The sequence below is a fragment of the Solenopsis invicta genome, chromosome 14 (assembly GCF_016802725.1).
Source record: "Solenopsis invicta isolate M01_SB chromosome 14, UNIL_Sinv_3.0, whole genome shotgun sequence".
Taxonomy (NCBI): domain Eukaryota; kingdom Metazoa; phylum Arthropoda; class Insecta; order Hymenoptera; family Formicidae; genus Solenopsis; species Solenopsis invicta.
The window spans coordinates 4,088,438-4,104,396 of record NC_052677.1 but is presented as its reverse complement, the minus strand read 5'-3'; the positions used below and the strand labels follow the sequence as shown (position 1 = coordinate 4,104,396).

At 45.5% G+C, this 15,959-nt stretch overlaps 1 protein-coding gene across 1 annotated transcript; it reads left to right on the top strand.

Annotated features, from left to right (window-relative positions):
- Nucleotides 1-11,881: 11,881 nt before the first annotated feature.
- On the top strand, nt 11,882-14,335 carry LOC120359475. The gene is made up of 3 exons (XM_039457054.1): nt 11,882-12,208; nt 12,700-13,778; nt 13,859-14,335. Exons 1-3 carry the CDS (start codon nt 11,882-11,884, stop codon nt 14,118-14,120), a joined length of 1,668 nt encoding a protein of 555 aa, XP_039312988.1. The 3' UTR covers nt 14,121-14,335.
- Nucleotides 14,336-15,959: the final 1,624 nt, after the last annotated feature.

Below are 15,959 nucleotides of genomic sequence, written 5' to 3'. Positions count from 1 at the left end.
AGAGGGGCGAGCAATTCTACGTTTCCCGAGGAGCCCCTATGGGCTAGGACTTCTCTGAGCTCATTTGCCAGAGCGTCGGCCTTCTCCGCATTTCCGCTGCCACGAATCTCTAGGATCATGGCGCCAGTTACTGCCCTCCTGGGCCGAAGGTCGCCTATTCCAAGGGATTCCAGACTTATCTCGTCCCGCGCCATTTTCATAACCTCGCTATAGGTCCCCTTTTCAGTGCAGGTTATTGATACAGCCGCCGTATTTGGCTGCTTTATCTTTTTTAACCCTGATTTTTGTTGGGTGGGCTCCTTTTTTGAGGTGGGGCGTCAGCCTTCTTCTTCCCCCCTTTGCTTTGGGGGTTTCCGGCTTTCTGAGGCGCCGGGTTTGTTTTGAGATGGAGTACCTTTCCCGAGGAGGCTTTTCCCTCGCTATTTCCCGCGTCCTTTTTGGCCGCCTTTCTCTTCTTTGACTTGGCTACGACCTGAGTCCAAGGTTGCTCCCCATATTTTGCCCTTTGCAGTAGGAGTTCTGCACTCTTTTCTACGGCATCGGCCGTCTGCCTCGCCTGTGGAGCCTCGGGTTTGGGGGCTGTTCTCTCGAGAGAGGCCCCCCGGCTCTCGGCAGCGAGTCCCATATCTTGTAGGACCACCGGGAGGACTTTGGCCAGGATTTCTCTGACCCTGGCCTCCACGGTGGTTCCAAGGGACTGTCGGCTCCTCGCGGTCAGGCTTCCCGGGTTTTTTGGTGCCCGTAGTGTTTCGCCCGCCTTCTTGTCCGGCGCATCGGACAGGGGATTCAGCTGGCGCTGGACCCCCGCAATGGCCGGCCGGTAGAAGGGCTGTTTTAAAATTTCATCACTGATGACCACTAGTTTTTCTCTCCTTTTTCCCTTAGCTCTGGTGCCCAATGGGGGGAAGTCCTCCATTGGAGGCCCCATTTCTACGTCAGGGACTTGGGGAGTCTGGGATGCTGCTACGGCTGGGAGCTCCTCCGATTCGGAGCAACTCATCGCATGATGGTGTGCTCCTGCATCAGTGGGGGTCGTCTTCTCCTCGGGAGACGTAACCAGATTTACTTCCGGTCTACTCGCTTTAGCCCTGGCTTTTAGACGCGCGTTTTTCGCTTGTAAAAGCGTAAGCTCGTGTCTTAGCTCATCCCTTTCTTTATTCCACCTCTCCTGCGCCTCTTGAAGTCGGCGGTCTAGGTTCTTTTGCAGGAGGGTGGCTTCCTGTGCTCCCTTCCTAACGAGAAGGGAACTGGTGCAGGCAGTGAGCCTCGCGTAGGCATCCCAGAGGTCCCTTCTGATGATGGGACTCTAGATGTGCCCCGAGCGCTCTAGTGATTTAGCGATCGACACCAGTCCCTGGGACATAATGGCAGCGATCGCGTTAGTCGGCTCGTTTTCATAGGCCTCACTGAGCTCTTCAGCCGTCTGGTTGGCCTTCTGTAACCTGTTGGAGGTCGGGAGGACTTGGGGATCAATGATCGCCAAGTGATCCGCCTCCAACTTTTTGGCAGCTGCTTTCGCCGCCTTTTTCGCAAGGGCCTCAGCGGTAAATTTCCCTTCGTGTGTTGGGTCGATGGCCGGCCTGCCCCGTTTCCTTTTCTCCTTTTCCTCTTCTTCCTCCTCGGATGAATCTGAGGTGGAGACGATGACGCGCTTAGCGGCATTTGCCGCGCGGTACGCCTTTGTTCTCTTTCCCTTTCCTCCGTTCCCTGTCATCTCTTCGTCCGAGGACGATATGAGTGTGGAGGAAGTGGCCCCTGAGAAGCCGGTCTCGGGGACGGTCTTCCGGGCATCCTTTTTTTACGTACAGGCTGGTCCCGGTTTTATAAAGGGAGCCATTCCCGTGTGGTTCGGTGTTTTCAGAGGGGGGAATTCCCGTTCATTGGTTAGTGGGATCAATGCCACCTCGCACTCGGTGGTGGTGGGTCTAGAGATCCCGTCAGTGCCCTGGGATCCGGCTGAGCTGAATAGCTCCAGCCCGCCGGCTCCCATGCGCGGCCTCTTTTTATATGTCTCTCCCTTCCGCAGGGGACACGTTGCCCCCGCTTTGCTTCGGGAGGGATGAGGACTTCACCCCCCTCGCGCTCTTGTTAGAGCGTGTGCCAAGCGACACGTCACTCTCCCCCTCTTCCTTAGATAAGTGTTGTTTAAGAGTAGTCATAATACGATTGATCCCACTCCCCGTGACGGCTGGACCGACCGGCGTATCTCCCACTCCCCCGACTAGGTGGGAAGGAGTGCCCCGGGTACTCCCGGGGGGTCGGCTTATGGCACGGGCTCCGGGAATGTTACATCCGGAGCACTGGCCTCCCGCCCCTTACACACCCGTACGGAGGAGCCATCAAGGACTCGCCCCGCACGGGCTTTCGGCGGTCCCCCGCCTCCGACAGCGGGGACACCCTCACGGGTGGCGCTACCCGGGGGGCCCCAAGGACAGATCGGGCAACGGAAGCGACGCCCCCTCCGCACCCTAGCTGCCGTGGCGACCAGCACGTCCACCCAGGGTAAAACAATCCCCTGGGGGGATCAAGGCATCGCCCAGCACTCCGCTTCGGAAGGGGCGCCGTCGCGGAAGTGCCAGGCCTGTTCATCTCGCCCCGAGCCCTGCCTCGGAGAACTTCCGAGCGGCCTCGGGGCCGGTCCAACCCGCAATCCCGGGGAGAGTTTCCCACGAGACCCGCGCTGGACCGTCCTCCACCGCCCCGAGCCCTGCCCCGGAAAAATTCCGGGCGCCCCGGAGACGGCCCAGCCCGCTGAGTGCGATGATACCGGGGTCCCAGCGGTCCGTCCACTCTGCCCGGGAGACGATCGACGCTCCGCTCAGGGACGAATCCCCTCGTGAGAACGCCAACCGCTCCATACCACACACGCCCCCGGCCCCGCCACGGAAACGTCCGAGCGGCCCGAGAGCCGCCCGACCCAATGCATCGGGGAGATTTTCCCGCGGTGCACGCGCCGGGACATCCCACGCCGCTCCGACCCTGCCCCCGGAATGAGTCCGGGCGGCCCGAAAACAGCCCAGCCCGACGGGTTCGGTACCACCGAGGTCCCGCCGGCCCGTTCCACTCTGCGGGGGTGCCGACTCCCTCCATGCCAGGAGACGAGCCGCAGAGCGACACTGTCCCCCGACACCGAGGTCACCGGCCCCCTCCTTGCAATAGGCTCTCCGCGCGATGAGCACTGGGCCCTGCGCTCGCTTTCGCGCTGAAAGCGAACGCCTTCGCTGCCCGCCTACTACCGTAGCTGGCGTCCGCGACGCAGAGACCAGCGCCGCTGTTACACGGCACCGGACCCCGCGCCACGGACGCCACCCTTGGATTTTTATAGAGGTTTACTCCTCGCGGCCCAGGCGGTGAAGCCCAGGCCCCCGGTCCATCCCGTGCGTAATTTCAGCACATGATGGATTACGGTATTCAGCTCGGGCGCCAGGGTCGCTGAAGTCCCTGAATCTGCGGCCTACGAGAGGCCGCAGACCCCCCTAGCAAGCTGGGGAAACCGCAGGAACGCTGCTTCCTGTATCCGGAGTCGGTCCGCAGCCTCGGAAAGCCACGGATCGACACCGGACCCCTACAGGATTTTCGTAACACATTTATTTGTTATTGTTCTTGTTAACTCTTCTCAAATTATTTTAATATCTTAAATTATCTTAAATTTTAAACAACCAAATTTTATTTAAAAAGAAATATTAAAAAAAAAAATTTTTTTTTCGTAGGTCATTCTATCGATCACAGTGCTCTTTTACAAGTATCTTTAAATCCTCTATATCCATTGATAATAAAGCTATTACCGTCACAAGAGAGACGTGAAGAATTTTTAAATAGGTTAACTTTTTATCAAGGCTTGTGTTTAGATAAAATCCTAATCGAAATCCAAAATGAAATACAGGTATCAACAATTAATATCCATACAATTTCTGATTTAGCATAGAAATTACGTATTTTTAAAATCTTAAATATAACTACAAATACTATTATTTTTTTAAATTAAAACATTACTGACTAGGAAAAAAATAATTTTTCTTCTCACGTTGTTTATAAAGTAAATATTTTTATTATTCCTTGATAAATGAAACTGTAATTTTAATTTGATAAAAATTATGTTAATAAGCCCAAGGTAGTAAATACGAAAAGGAGTAGCATATTGCAAGAGGCAAACAAAAATTCTAAAAAACTACGAATGACAAACGTTGAATGTGATTTGTTACCCATTAGTAAAGCTGTGTCTGTAACATTGAAAGAAAATGATTTTTCCAATTTCCACTGTTACGTCCAGGGTTGAAGAAGGATAGGTAAGATATGGAGGGAGAAAGGAGGGACGTAACAACTTGAGAATGTGCACACGAGGCACAGGCAGGCCAGACAACCCAGAATATATGGGTCAATGGGTCCACAGCGGGGGCCCAATGACAAACATTCAGGGCGTTCCGCGTCCCTCGGTCCTGTTTTGAGGCAACAAATCTAATTGCTTTACCTCGGGATCGGACCTAGTGCTTATCCTAAGAGCGAGAAATGGTGGTCGTGGTTGAAAAATTAGGACAGATTAATTGATATACATAGTTTATTCTAATGAATAATAATAAAGAATACAATGTCGACTTACTGGGCAATTTAACATTTCATTCTCATGATTATTTATTTAAATGAACAGATTGAATTAGCGTTGGTTTCCCCCTTTTATATATGTATACATATATATATATACATATAAATATATATATATATATATATATATATATATACACACACACATATATATCGTTAAATTAAAAGGAAAACCTGAATTGGACTCAAATTGTTTAATACAGAGTAGACTATACTTTTTAAATTAACAATTAGAGTGTGCGATACAATTAATTTGAGCTTACAACAGATAATACAATAATACTATTGTCTTATAATAGTTACCATTTACAATTCTTTCTAGAAATATACTTTTTTTTTGTTTACGGAGAGGAAATACGTTACCGCATACCCCAGGCCTAAGGGGAGGCCTGGCGGTTATGTGGGGCTCTTCCCCGCCGACGACGTGTCGACGGGGACATACCCACTAAAACCTCTCCGGGTGTCCTGCCCTGGTCCATAACTGGGGGGCTCCGGGAACGCGTGCAGCATACTTCCGGAGCCCCCCGGACTCAGTCGGCCAGTTGGCGGCCAACTCGTCTCGCCAGGGGCGCCTTAGCAGTAGGCACCCCTGGCAGGGCTTTAGGGCCTAGTCTGCCCTAGGTCGGGGAAGAGGGACACCGTCCCTCCCCCGCCTCTTTCCCTGTTGGTGTTGGGGGGTACAGGCCCGGGGGTCCGGTTCCCGCCGAATGGTTCCCGGGCCTAGCTGCGCCAATTAACGCGAGCTCCCTGATGCTCATGGAGGAGGGGGCACTTGACCCACTCCCCTCACCCCGGCGAGGCTGGGAGTGTTACCTCCCCTGACTGGGAAGGGACCCTCCCACCGATGTCATTGGGGGTTAGCCTCGCCGGGAGCCGTACTTGGTGGTAATTGCTTCGCCCTGCTTCGGGTCCCGTATGCAGGGCCTTCAGCAGGGGAGGCGGGAAATTCGTTCTCCATATTATTGGGGAGATTGCCGTCGCTCTCCCCCTCCTCCTCGATGGTTTGGAGGGAGGGAGGTGCAGCAGCAGCGCCGGCGATCCTTCTCCGCTTTCTGCGGGGGCCCCCGCCGTCGGGTGGGCCCGGTCGGTCTCGTGGAGAACGGGGGTCCCCGCCTCCTCCATTTCCGCGGGGGTTGAGTCTGCGACGTCGTCGTCTGCCGCCACCCTCGGGTCTTCCTCCACGCTGCCTCTCTCTGGCAGTCTCGGCCGCCTCCTTCTGCAACATAACCTGTTCGCAGAAGGAGGCGTCCGCCTTCCAACAACTCTCCCTGAGGACCATCTTGGCAACGACGGCCCTCCAGGGAGAGGTCTTCTCCCACTTCCTCTTTCAGGACTCTGCGCAGCTCGTCCCACGCTTGGCAGTGCTCCAGCGTGTGCTGCGCAGAGTCCAACTCCGCCTCGCAGTAGTGGCAGCGCGCTGTCGGCTCCAGATTTCTAGAAATATACTTGTATGTATAGGTGTATGTGTGCCTATGTTGGGACTTCATTTAATACGGCAGTATTGGGGCGGAAGTGATTTAGAAATATTAATTTGGGAATTAAATAATATTTTGGATATATGTGGGGGAGATACACGGGGACTGATGCATCGGGGGGAGACCGAGAAAAGAAGACACGGACCGCTTCGAGGTCAAATTCTTCGGGGCCGATAGAAAACGCGTCAGGAGGGAGTGGGACAGAAGAGATCGGAAACACCAAAAAAATTGACTCTAGTGATTGAAGAGAACCAGGGGCAAAATAACAACGTGGGGTAGGTGGAGGTAGCTCCTCTACGAACTCTACACTAAGCGCGGGGCTAGGAGAATGATCCTCATCCTCGAGATCATGCGATCCGAGGATCGGAGGGGTGGAGCAAGGTTCCTCCTTCTCCTCGTGGGCCTCTACGTTTGGAAAATTCGCAGGAGGTTGGTCTTCCTCCAAATTGTGAATTTCATGGATCGGAGATCCCTGAGAAGAGAGTGAAACAGGAGAGTCCGGGAAGATTCTATAAGTTATTTGAGAATCAGGGGAGTCGGCGTGAAGAAAATTATCTACGGGGGAGTTGGAGAAAAATGCGAACCTGGGAAGTCGCTCTTCTTCCGGTGCGACCGGAGAGTACGAAACAGGGGGGCAAAGTCGATTGATTTGGGCGGCGATCCGGTGTATTTTCTCCTCAATGGCTTCGAGGCGGCGGATTCGGTGATTGCGGCGATTTCAGCGGCGCTTCGCGGCTGCTCGAGACCGGTTTTTATGAACTTTGGGGACTTTATTCACTAAAATAAAAAAGTACTCCGTTTCTCTCCGTTTGGCAAAAGGTTAAAATTTAGACACTCTCTCGGGTTAACTCGAATAGGGTTCGTGAAAGCGAGGAAAAAAATCGGAAGTTTAAAAAAGGTTCGACAGAATCTAAGGGGAGAGAAGGAAACGAGAATTCTTACGAGAAATTCCCAAGAAAGGAAAGGATTTAAAGATAAAGAAACTCTTTCGGATTAACTCTTACGAGTTAATCCCAAGAAAGAGAAGAATTGAAAATAAAGAGATTCTTTCGGATTAACTCTTACGAGTTAATCCCAAGAAAGAAAAGAATTTAAAATAAAGAAATTCTTTCGGATTAACTCTTACGAGTTAATCCCAAGAGAGAGAAGAATTAAAAATAAAGAGATTGAGAGAGAGAGAGAGAGAGAGAAAGTGAGAGAGTATGGAGAGGAGTATGGGAAAGAAAGAGTAATAAACTTAATAAATACATTATGTTTAAAGTTAAAGTCTTTCGCACTAGAGAGAGAAAGGGTGTTCGAAAGACGAGAGCGAAACAAACGGTTGATTCGGGACTTACTGCTTCCAGATTGTAATGTAAGTGTCGATGTAGATGAATGTGATTCTCTCGAAGCCGCAAGGCTTCAAACTGGGCCGCCCTCGGCGGGAGATGGTAAGTCCGGTCGGAGGTGTTCCGGGTGCGATGCACAATGGTCTGCAGATCCCAACCAGGGACGTTTGAACTGACACTTTTTCCTCTCGATCGAGACTTGCGCCGCGTACGAGTTTAAAGGCCGCGGATCCGAGAGTCGCAGAACTCGAGCATGCAAGATGCCACGGAACTACGATTCGGACGAAGAATGAAGACTAGACTGGACTAAACTGCACTAAACTGACTGTTAGACTGCACGCTCCGCTAGAAGACGCACCTATTTATACTATTTTTCCCTTTGTCCCATCGTGTGCAACACTTTATTAGTTAATACACCCACGTGCAATAATTGCTTTTACGACTTTTTTATATTCCTCGGTAATTGTTATCCGAGAAAGCGGCAGTTTTGACAATTAAACTCTCGGAAGCATGTCAAAAATTAATTAAATGTCAAAAATTCTTTGATTTGTTGCTATGCAGGTGTCGGACATCAGAACTCAAAGGGGTACACACGTGCGTCTTCCAGCTGATTTTACTATCTTGGGTGTTTCCGGCGTCGAGCAACGGTGTCACCTCAGATCTCCTTAATTGGTGAATTTATAACTACTTAATTCGTGACATCTGATTATTACCGTGAGAGTCACCGTATTCTTGGGATCGGGGTGAGATCACCGTCGCTCGGCCCGTTAATTAGAATATCCGCTGGTTGCAAAGGAAAGAATCGTTACTCCACAGGACGTAGCACCACTCACTCGTAAGTTTTTCTTTTATTATGTGAATTTCTTATTGTAACAAAAAAAATAACCATATATTTTTACAGGATTTAATTCATCTTTTAAACCAAACATTTACTGGCCAGAAGATTTTGATAAAATATCGAGATAATTATTTGCCACAAAATATTCGCAAAGTTTTAGTCGATTTAATTATAAAATCGTTATTAGAAATTCCACTATTGATTGACGGTAATTTACAGGTGTAAGTATCTATAAATGCTTATGACTCAAATTAACCTTTTAATATTTGAGATTTGTTTACTAATTTTAATTTATTAATTTTTCTACAATTATTAATTTAACTTTTAAAAGATTAACTTATATGTTCGATGGTATAAAGTAGATTTATCAGTTTTTTTTCAAAAACTATTTGTTTCTTGATTTATATAATATTTATTAAACATAATAAAATTTGTTCACAATTAATTCAGCATTTACATATGTATATCGTAAAATAATTTTTATATTTTTTGAAATTTTATGTTGATATGTAAATCATTTTTATTTAGGCCAGAATTAAAAAATTACCACTTTCAAATTTTAAGTAATAAATTGTGTGACATTTTCACAAAAGAAGTTCCAGAGACATATTTCATTCCTCCAAAAACAGAAAGTAAAAATCAAACTATTGCACGTGGAAAATTTGTTGACAAATATAGAAACTGGCGTACTGCTCAAAAGGAATTAGGCTTAATTGATTCGAAAAATTCCACAGTTGAAAGTGATGAAGAGGAAAATTGTGCCCGTAAGAAAGATTTAATTTACCTAAAATAAAAATTCATTACAAATTGAAAAAATACTTTTTACGTTGCATGTCTTTATTTTTACAATTTCTTAAATTGTGTTTTTATAAATTTCTTTAATATGTGATATTAAATTTATTTTATTAAAAATGTTAAATTTATTAAAAATTTATCAGCTGCTGACAAACTTCTCAATGAACATATCCTTTGGTTGCAAAATAATAATCCTCCATGGAGAAGCGTTCTCAATCACTGGCAATTGAGTGTTGAAGACAGATTGCTAGAATTTAAACACAACTTGGGAAGTGTTAAGGAGATATTTGACAAATATATAGTTTTAAAACAATCCTGTGGAGTAGCATATAAGAGCCGGTTCAAAGCCTGGCGCAACGAGGGAGGGTGAGGTGTGCGGGGGAACTGTGGGTGCGGGAAAGTAGGTATGAATGTACAGTGCGTTGCATTGATGCCTGGGGTACTGATTTTAGGGAATCTGCGGTAATCGTTGACGCAGCATTCGGTCATGAACATAAAAATAACAAAGAAAGAAATGTGGTCCCTAAAATCGGTACCCCAGGCATCAATGCAACGCACTGTACACGTGCTTGCACCGTTTATCAGTTTTGATAAACAAGGGCAATGTACCGGCCAATGTTTATCAAAACAGGATGCTTTGTCGGTAGCGGCATACCTCAGCACGTGATAACCGCCGTTGGGGGGGGGAGGGGGAGGGGGGAGAAAAACCCTCGTTGTCCGACTTTGAACCGACCCGCGAATTTCTTAGAAGCGCGCGGGCCTAACGCCGCCGCGCAGAAAATAATAATTAAAAAAACAATTAAAAAAAAAAAATTAAAAAAATAAAAAATTTACCGCTTAATTGTCGCTGCCTGCCACCACTACCGCCTGTAACTGCTGCCCGCCGCTGCCCGCCGCCGCTTGCCACCCCCCCTCCCCTATTACTATTACTATTGTTATTGTTCTCCCCGTCCGCGGCTTCCTCGTCCGCGGCTTCCTCGTCCTCGTCCTCGTCCTCGTCCGCGGCCTCTCCATCCGCGGAATCCTCGTCCTCGGAGAAGAGGATCGAAATGATATTGGATCCTTGTCCTCCTCCTTGTCCTCCTCCACTTCTTCCTCCATCTCTACATCTACCACCTCCACTTCCTCCTCCTCCTCCTCCTCCTCCTCCTCTTCTTGCACTGCATTTTGTACCCAGATCTGTTGGGACTCTTCCGCATCCTCAGCCAGGATGCGTCGGGATATGTCCCAAAACATCATGACGATAAATGACGGGAGGAAGGTAAAAATGTTAAATAAATATACAATATATATATCGTCTTGAGGAGGATGTCCATGAAGGGCGGATTCCGCTGCAGCAATAATTCTGTCCAATGTGTGGACGGGGAGAAGACAGAGAACTCTGTGCAGGTAATCTTGCATCAACTCGAGTCCGTTGCAGAGTTCTGAATTCATTTTCTTTTTAACTCACTAATCACTCCCGGTGTTAATCAAGTGAGGGCACGATCAAGACTGAGTAACAAAGGGCCGAGCGAGAGCGTTCTCCATCGCTTTGTGTATTTACATTTTGGAGCTTATCTATGCTATACTATTACGGTCAAAGGATAGAGCTAAGCATACACCGTGACTACGCTCGCTATTAGAATTAATATTTGCTTATTTTATTTGTTATTAATTTTTACACGATCAAACCGCGATTAATAACGTCAAATTAAGTATGTTAAAAAAAAAAAGTCAATGTATGTACATGCATATACGTATTTACTTAATGTATACGCATACGTACACATATACATACATGCATACGTATGTGCTGACCGCTGCTATCGATAAGCGCAAAATACGCGGATGAACAAAGGATATACACTTACATAATTTTAACTAACCAATTCGTTATCTGCCTTGATACATGACACCCTACGTTTGTAAAACAATTTAAAAAGAGGTAAGATGATCATCTTTTATTTAATGCTGCTCCTTGATACGTGGGAGGTCGCGAGATAATGATTCAAAACAGGCACCGATACCTTGAATGACGCGAATGCACCGGTTAAACAAAGAAGTCACAAACATCGGTGTTAACATGATCCCTCTTCTCCGTTTTTCAAGGCACATGATCCTCTGATATGTGAAGTTGATTTTTTTCGCGAGGGGTGATTTAAGACAGATGCGGGTATTTTAGCTACCACTGGATGACACGAATACACTGGTTAAATAAAAGTCGCAAAACATCGGTGTGAACATGATCCGTTTCAATGCACATAATCCTTCAATATGTATGACGATTGATAATGACGTTGCCGCCCAGTTAGATAAAGGACAAAGGAATTGCAGAAGAAATATATATAGGATAATTAGCACTCAAAACCTCAGTAGGTGTCTCGGAAGCATACCGAATCGATCGCAATATGCAGCCGTAAAAAAAATGGCTGACCGTATCGAAGACATAGACTCGGACGATAGTATGGAGATTGAGTTCGAAGATTTAGAGAGAAATAATCATAACTTAGTCGATGAAGACGAAGAAGCCGTATTATCTGACGATAGTGGATCTGTTCAAAGTGAGCACCCTGAGGATCTCGTGGAAAGAGTCTTATCAAATGGGCAATATAATGCATTAAATATAAATACAAGATGTTGTATGATGCAATTTTATTATACGTTCGAAGATCGCTCTCAAATAATATGTGTATCATGCATGTTCGACAGTGAGTTCATGGGCTTGGGAGTAGTGCGCACCGTTCGACACCACGAAACTGATACATTCATTGTTCTTCAAGGCAAGTATTGCGACTATTGCCGAAGACCAACATTTATATACATTCCATGCAACATGTGTCCAATCTGTGTGTCCACACACTAAGAAAATGGCCAATCGTATCGCGGATGAAGTTCTTGAAGAAGTATCGTCTGACGAAGAGTTGCCTGGGGATAGCGGATGTGACAGTGATCTAAGTGAACATCCTGAGATTCGCGTTGTATCAATTGCTGAACTACGCACTTTGAATCGCACGAAACATTGCATGATACAATTTTACTACTCGACGGGTGGCGCCCTTGCCGTTTGTGCATCATGCATGATTGAACTTTCTGACATCGAATTGGACTCAATGGACGCCGTTCAAATGCACGAAACAAATTTCCTCGAACAACTTGACGGACGTATCTGCTCCAAATGTCGCCAACCCATGTTTGTATATATTCCAGCTAACATGTGCAGAGTGTGCTTACATTGAACAATTATTTTTTTTTTTTTTAATACGCTCAGTGAAAAAAGAGCATGGAAACCACTAATCATTCTTGTCTGTTAGTGCATCTCCTTCGTGGTCGAGAACTTGGATTTGATAACTCGCTTGCCTCTGATACAAGTAAATACTGTGCTACCTTAACACGTCAACATGAAAATAGATTGTTTCGTTGTTCTCTACATGGCAGATACCATTATCGTACATTTATTGATATATCAAATTATAATGGTAATTGTGATGATGAAATAATCTCAAAGCTTTATACGTGCAATCACATGATTCGTGGCAAGCTTTCTGACGAACATAGTGAAACTTCACTAGTGGAACTTCGTTATGATACTATACTTCCTTAACATGAAAATATTGTGATAGACATTTTTGAAAAAATGGTAAATATTGAACGAGTGGAACGCGAACTGCTCGAGCAATGCTCGCAGGTCACACATTTAGCGGAATGTTTCGCTTGGTTGCAACGATGCGACGCGTGTCTCGCGCAGCTCGAAGAATATTGTGTCGCAAAACGTCCTCGACTCACCGTTGGCTCTAGACAATCCGTGGTAGCGAGAATCGCGCGACTCGCGGGTGCAAAATTACAGTTAGAAAGACGTTTCGTGCACGTTGGTGGCGAGTACGCGAGCACTAGTGCTGGTAGCAAAAAATCGCTCGTGTGGCGCGAAATCAACGCCGCGTTTAAGAACCGTATTAGGACCGGAGCTGTAATCAACACAGATTATATTGAACCGTGGCATTTTTTGGAGGATGCTAGTGATATGGTGATTGAGCAAGTGCGAGACGCTATCGCGAAACACGTAAGTGTGAAAGTGAACACTGTATTCATCGGTGAATTTGTGAACATTCATGGTGACCGCGACAATAAAAGTATCGCGACGAAAAATCATGAACTGTACAGAGCGTCAAATTTACGTGAATGGTACGAACAGTGCGTTATCCAAGCGTTATTAGCGATGCTCGATGAGTTTCAGGAACGTGATAGTGGCTGGGCACTGTCAAGAATACAGAACCTGACGGTTAATATAAATAAGTTTAATCCCATGCACGCAGGATGTTGGATCGAATTGCCTCAGGAAGTAAAGAACAAACGTGCGGTAATTAATGTGCGTTCGAAAGACAATGCATGTTTTGCGTGGTCGGTGGTAGCCGCCTTGCATCCCGCCGAAAATCATGCCGACCGGGAGTCATCGTACCCGCATTATTCGACTGTTTTAAAGTTTGATGACATACAATTTCCAATGAAAGTGAAAGACATTGGAAAATTTGAACGTTTAAATGATGTGTCGGTTAACGTATACAGTACCGAATTTGACAAAAAAGAAAAGAGACTTTACTTTGTACCGATACGACTGACTGCTGATAAGAAGGAGAAACACGTCAACCTTTATTACGTGGAAGATAAACACGATGTCAGCCTCGGCCACTTTGTGTGGATCACGAACCTGTCGCGACTGGTCAGCTCACAGCTGAGCAAAAACGAACACAGGAAATTCATCTGTGATCGGTAAGTGTAATAATAATAATATATGTATAAATTTCACGCAGTTTTTAAATTTGTAATAAAAAAAAATCTTTATATTACAGATGTCTACATTATTTCCACTTAGAAGAAAAGTTGCTGTCGCACGAAGTGGAATGCGGAAAAGTAAATAACTGTGCCATTTTGTTACCAGGAGAGGACGACAAGTATTTGGAATTCGATAATTATATTAACAAAGAGTACGTACCCTTCGTGCTTTACTCTGACTTAGAATGTGTATTGCGTAAGATGGAGAACGAAACAGAAAACGTGTCGAGATTCTCTATCACGATCATCTATGCTCTATCAGCATCACGAGGTATTTAGCATAGCATATTATGTTAAATGCTCGTACGACGACACCTTATCAAAGTATCACTTTCGCCGCGATAAGAACTGCGTCGCATGGTTCGCGAAAGAATTAGAAAATTTAGCGTATGACATAAAAGCCCGAATATCCGTCAATGTTCCCATGGAACAATTAACTAGACAGCAGAAACAGACATTTATTAATGCGACGCATTGCCATATATGCGAAAAACTATTTAAATCAAATGAGCACCTTACCCATTATGAGTGGCTTGATAATCGGCGGGTGCATGACCATTGTCATCTGATCGGCAAGTATCGCAGTCCAGCGCATAATAAATGTAATCTAAATTATAAAAATACGTTATTCCGGTCGTGTTTCATAATTTATCCGGTTACGACGCGCATTTTATCATAAAAGAAATTGCTACCGCGTTCGAAGGCAAGATAGATTTGTTGCCGATTAATAAAGAAAAATATATTTCGTTTACCAAACATGTCACAGCTACCGGCGTAAAAACCGAATCGAACAAAGTACGAAATTGCATACGGTTTAGATTCATAGATTCATATAAATTTTTGAGTTCGAGTCTCAAAAAATTGGCATCATTTCTAAATATTGATCAATTAAAAATTACTCGTTCTGAATTTTCCTCGTTGTCTCGCGAGGATTTCGAATTGCTTACGCGCAAAGGCGTCTTTCCGTACGAATACGTGGATCACGAGGATAGGTTGAATGATACGCGTTTACCACCGCGCGAATCATTCCATAGTTCGCTTACCGGGCAGACGGTATCAAAGAGTGATTACGCTCACGCGGAGAACGTGTGGCAGCGGTTCTCAATCGAAACTCTTGGCGAATACAATGACTTATACTTGAAAACCGATGTCTTATTGCTATCTGACGTATTTGAAAACTTTCGTGATAAAAGCATGCAGAGTTACGGTTTGGATCCTGCGCATTATTACACATTGCCCGGCTATGCTTGAGATGCAATGTTAAAAAAAACCGATATAAGATTTGAATTGCTCAGAGACATTGATGCTGTTATGTTCATTGAAAAAGGTATTCGTGGCGGCTTAAGTCAATGTTCTGGCAGATATGCAAAAGCCAATAATAAATACATGCAGTCTTACGATCCATCAAAACCATCAGCTTATTTAATGTATTTTGACATAAACAATTTATACGGCTACGGAATGTGTCAACCATTGCCATATGGCGAATTTAAATGGGTCGAAGACGTTGAAAATTTTGATGTAAACGCGATTGATTCGGATTCGAACACGGGGTATATTCTTGAAGTCGACCTTCACTATCCAAAACATTTACACGATCGACACACAGACCTTCCGTTCTGTCCTTCATGCGATAAGCCGCCAGGGTCAAGGCAAAATAAATTACTCGCGACGGTATATGACAAAAAGCGTTACGTCATTCATTACTGAAATCTTCAACAATGCACGCGTAATGGACTTGAAATTGTAAAAATACATCGCATACTTCAATTCGCTCAATCCACCTGGCTCCGCGATTATATCGAATTAAATACAAAATTAAGAACTAACGCGAAAAATGATTTTGAAAAAAATTTATATAAATTGATGAACAATGCAGTATTTGGAAAAACAATGGAAAATGTACGTAATCACTCTGACATTAAATTATTAACGCAATGGGAAGGTCGTTATGGTGCGGAGGCTGCAATATCACGATCAAAGTCGCAGCGTCTTCACTGAAAACTTAGTTGTCGTCGAATTGCATAAACTCTCGGTGAAGTTTAACAAACCAATTTATGTAGGCATGTGCATACTCGACATTTCAAAAATCTGTCTATACGAATTCTACCACGAGTA

Excerpts from the sequence above, each read along its gene's own strand:
- LOC120359475 (XM_039457054.1), top strand. The coding sequence starts at position 11,882 with ATGGCCAATCGTATCGCGGATGAAGTTCTTGAAGAAGTATCGTCTGAC. Across the intron at positions 12,209-12,699 it reads AATGTCGCCAACCCATGTTT|GTCACACATTTAGCGGAATG; the intron begins GTATATATTCCA and ends CAATGCTCGCAG. Across the intron at positions 13,779-13,858 it reads AGGAAATTCATCTGTGATCG|ATGTCTACATTATTTCCACT; the intron begins GTAAGTGTAATA and ends TTTATATTACAG.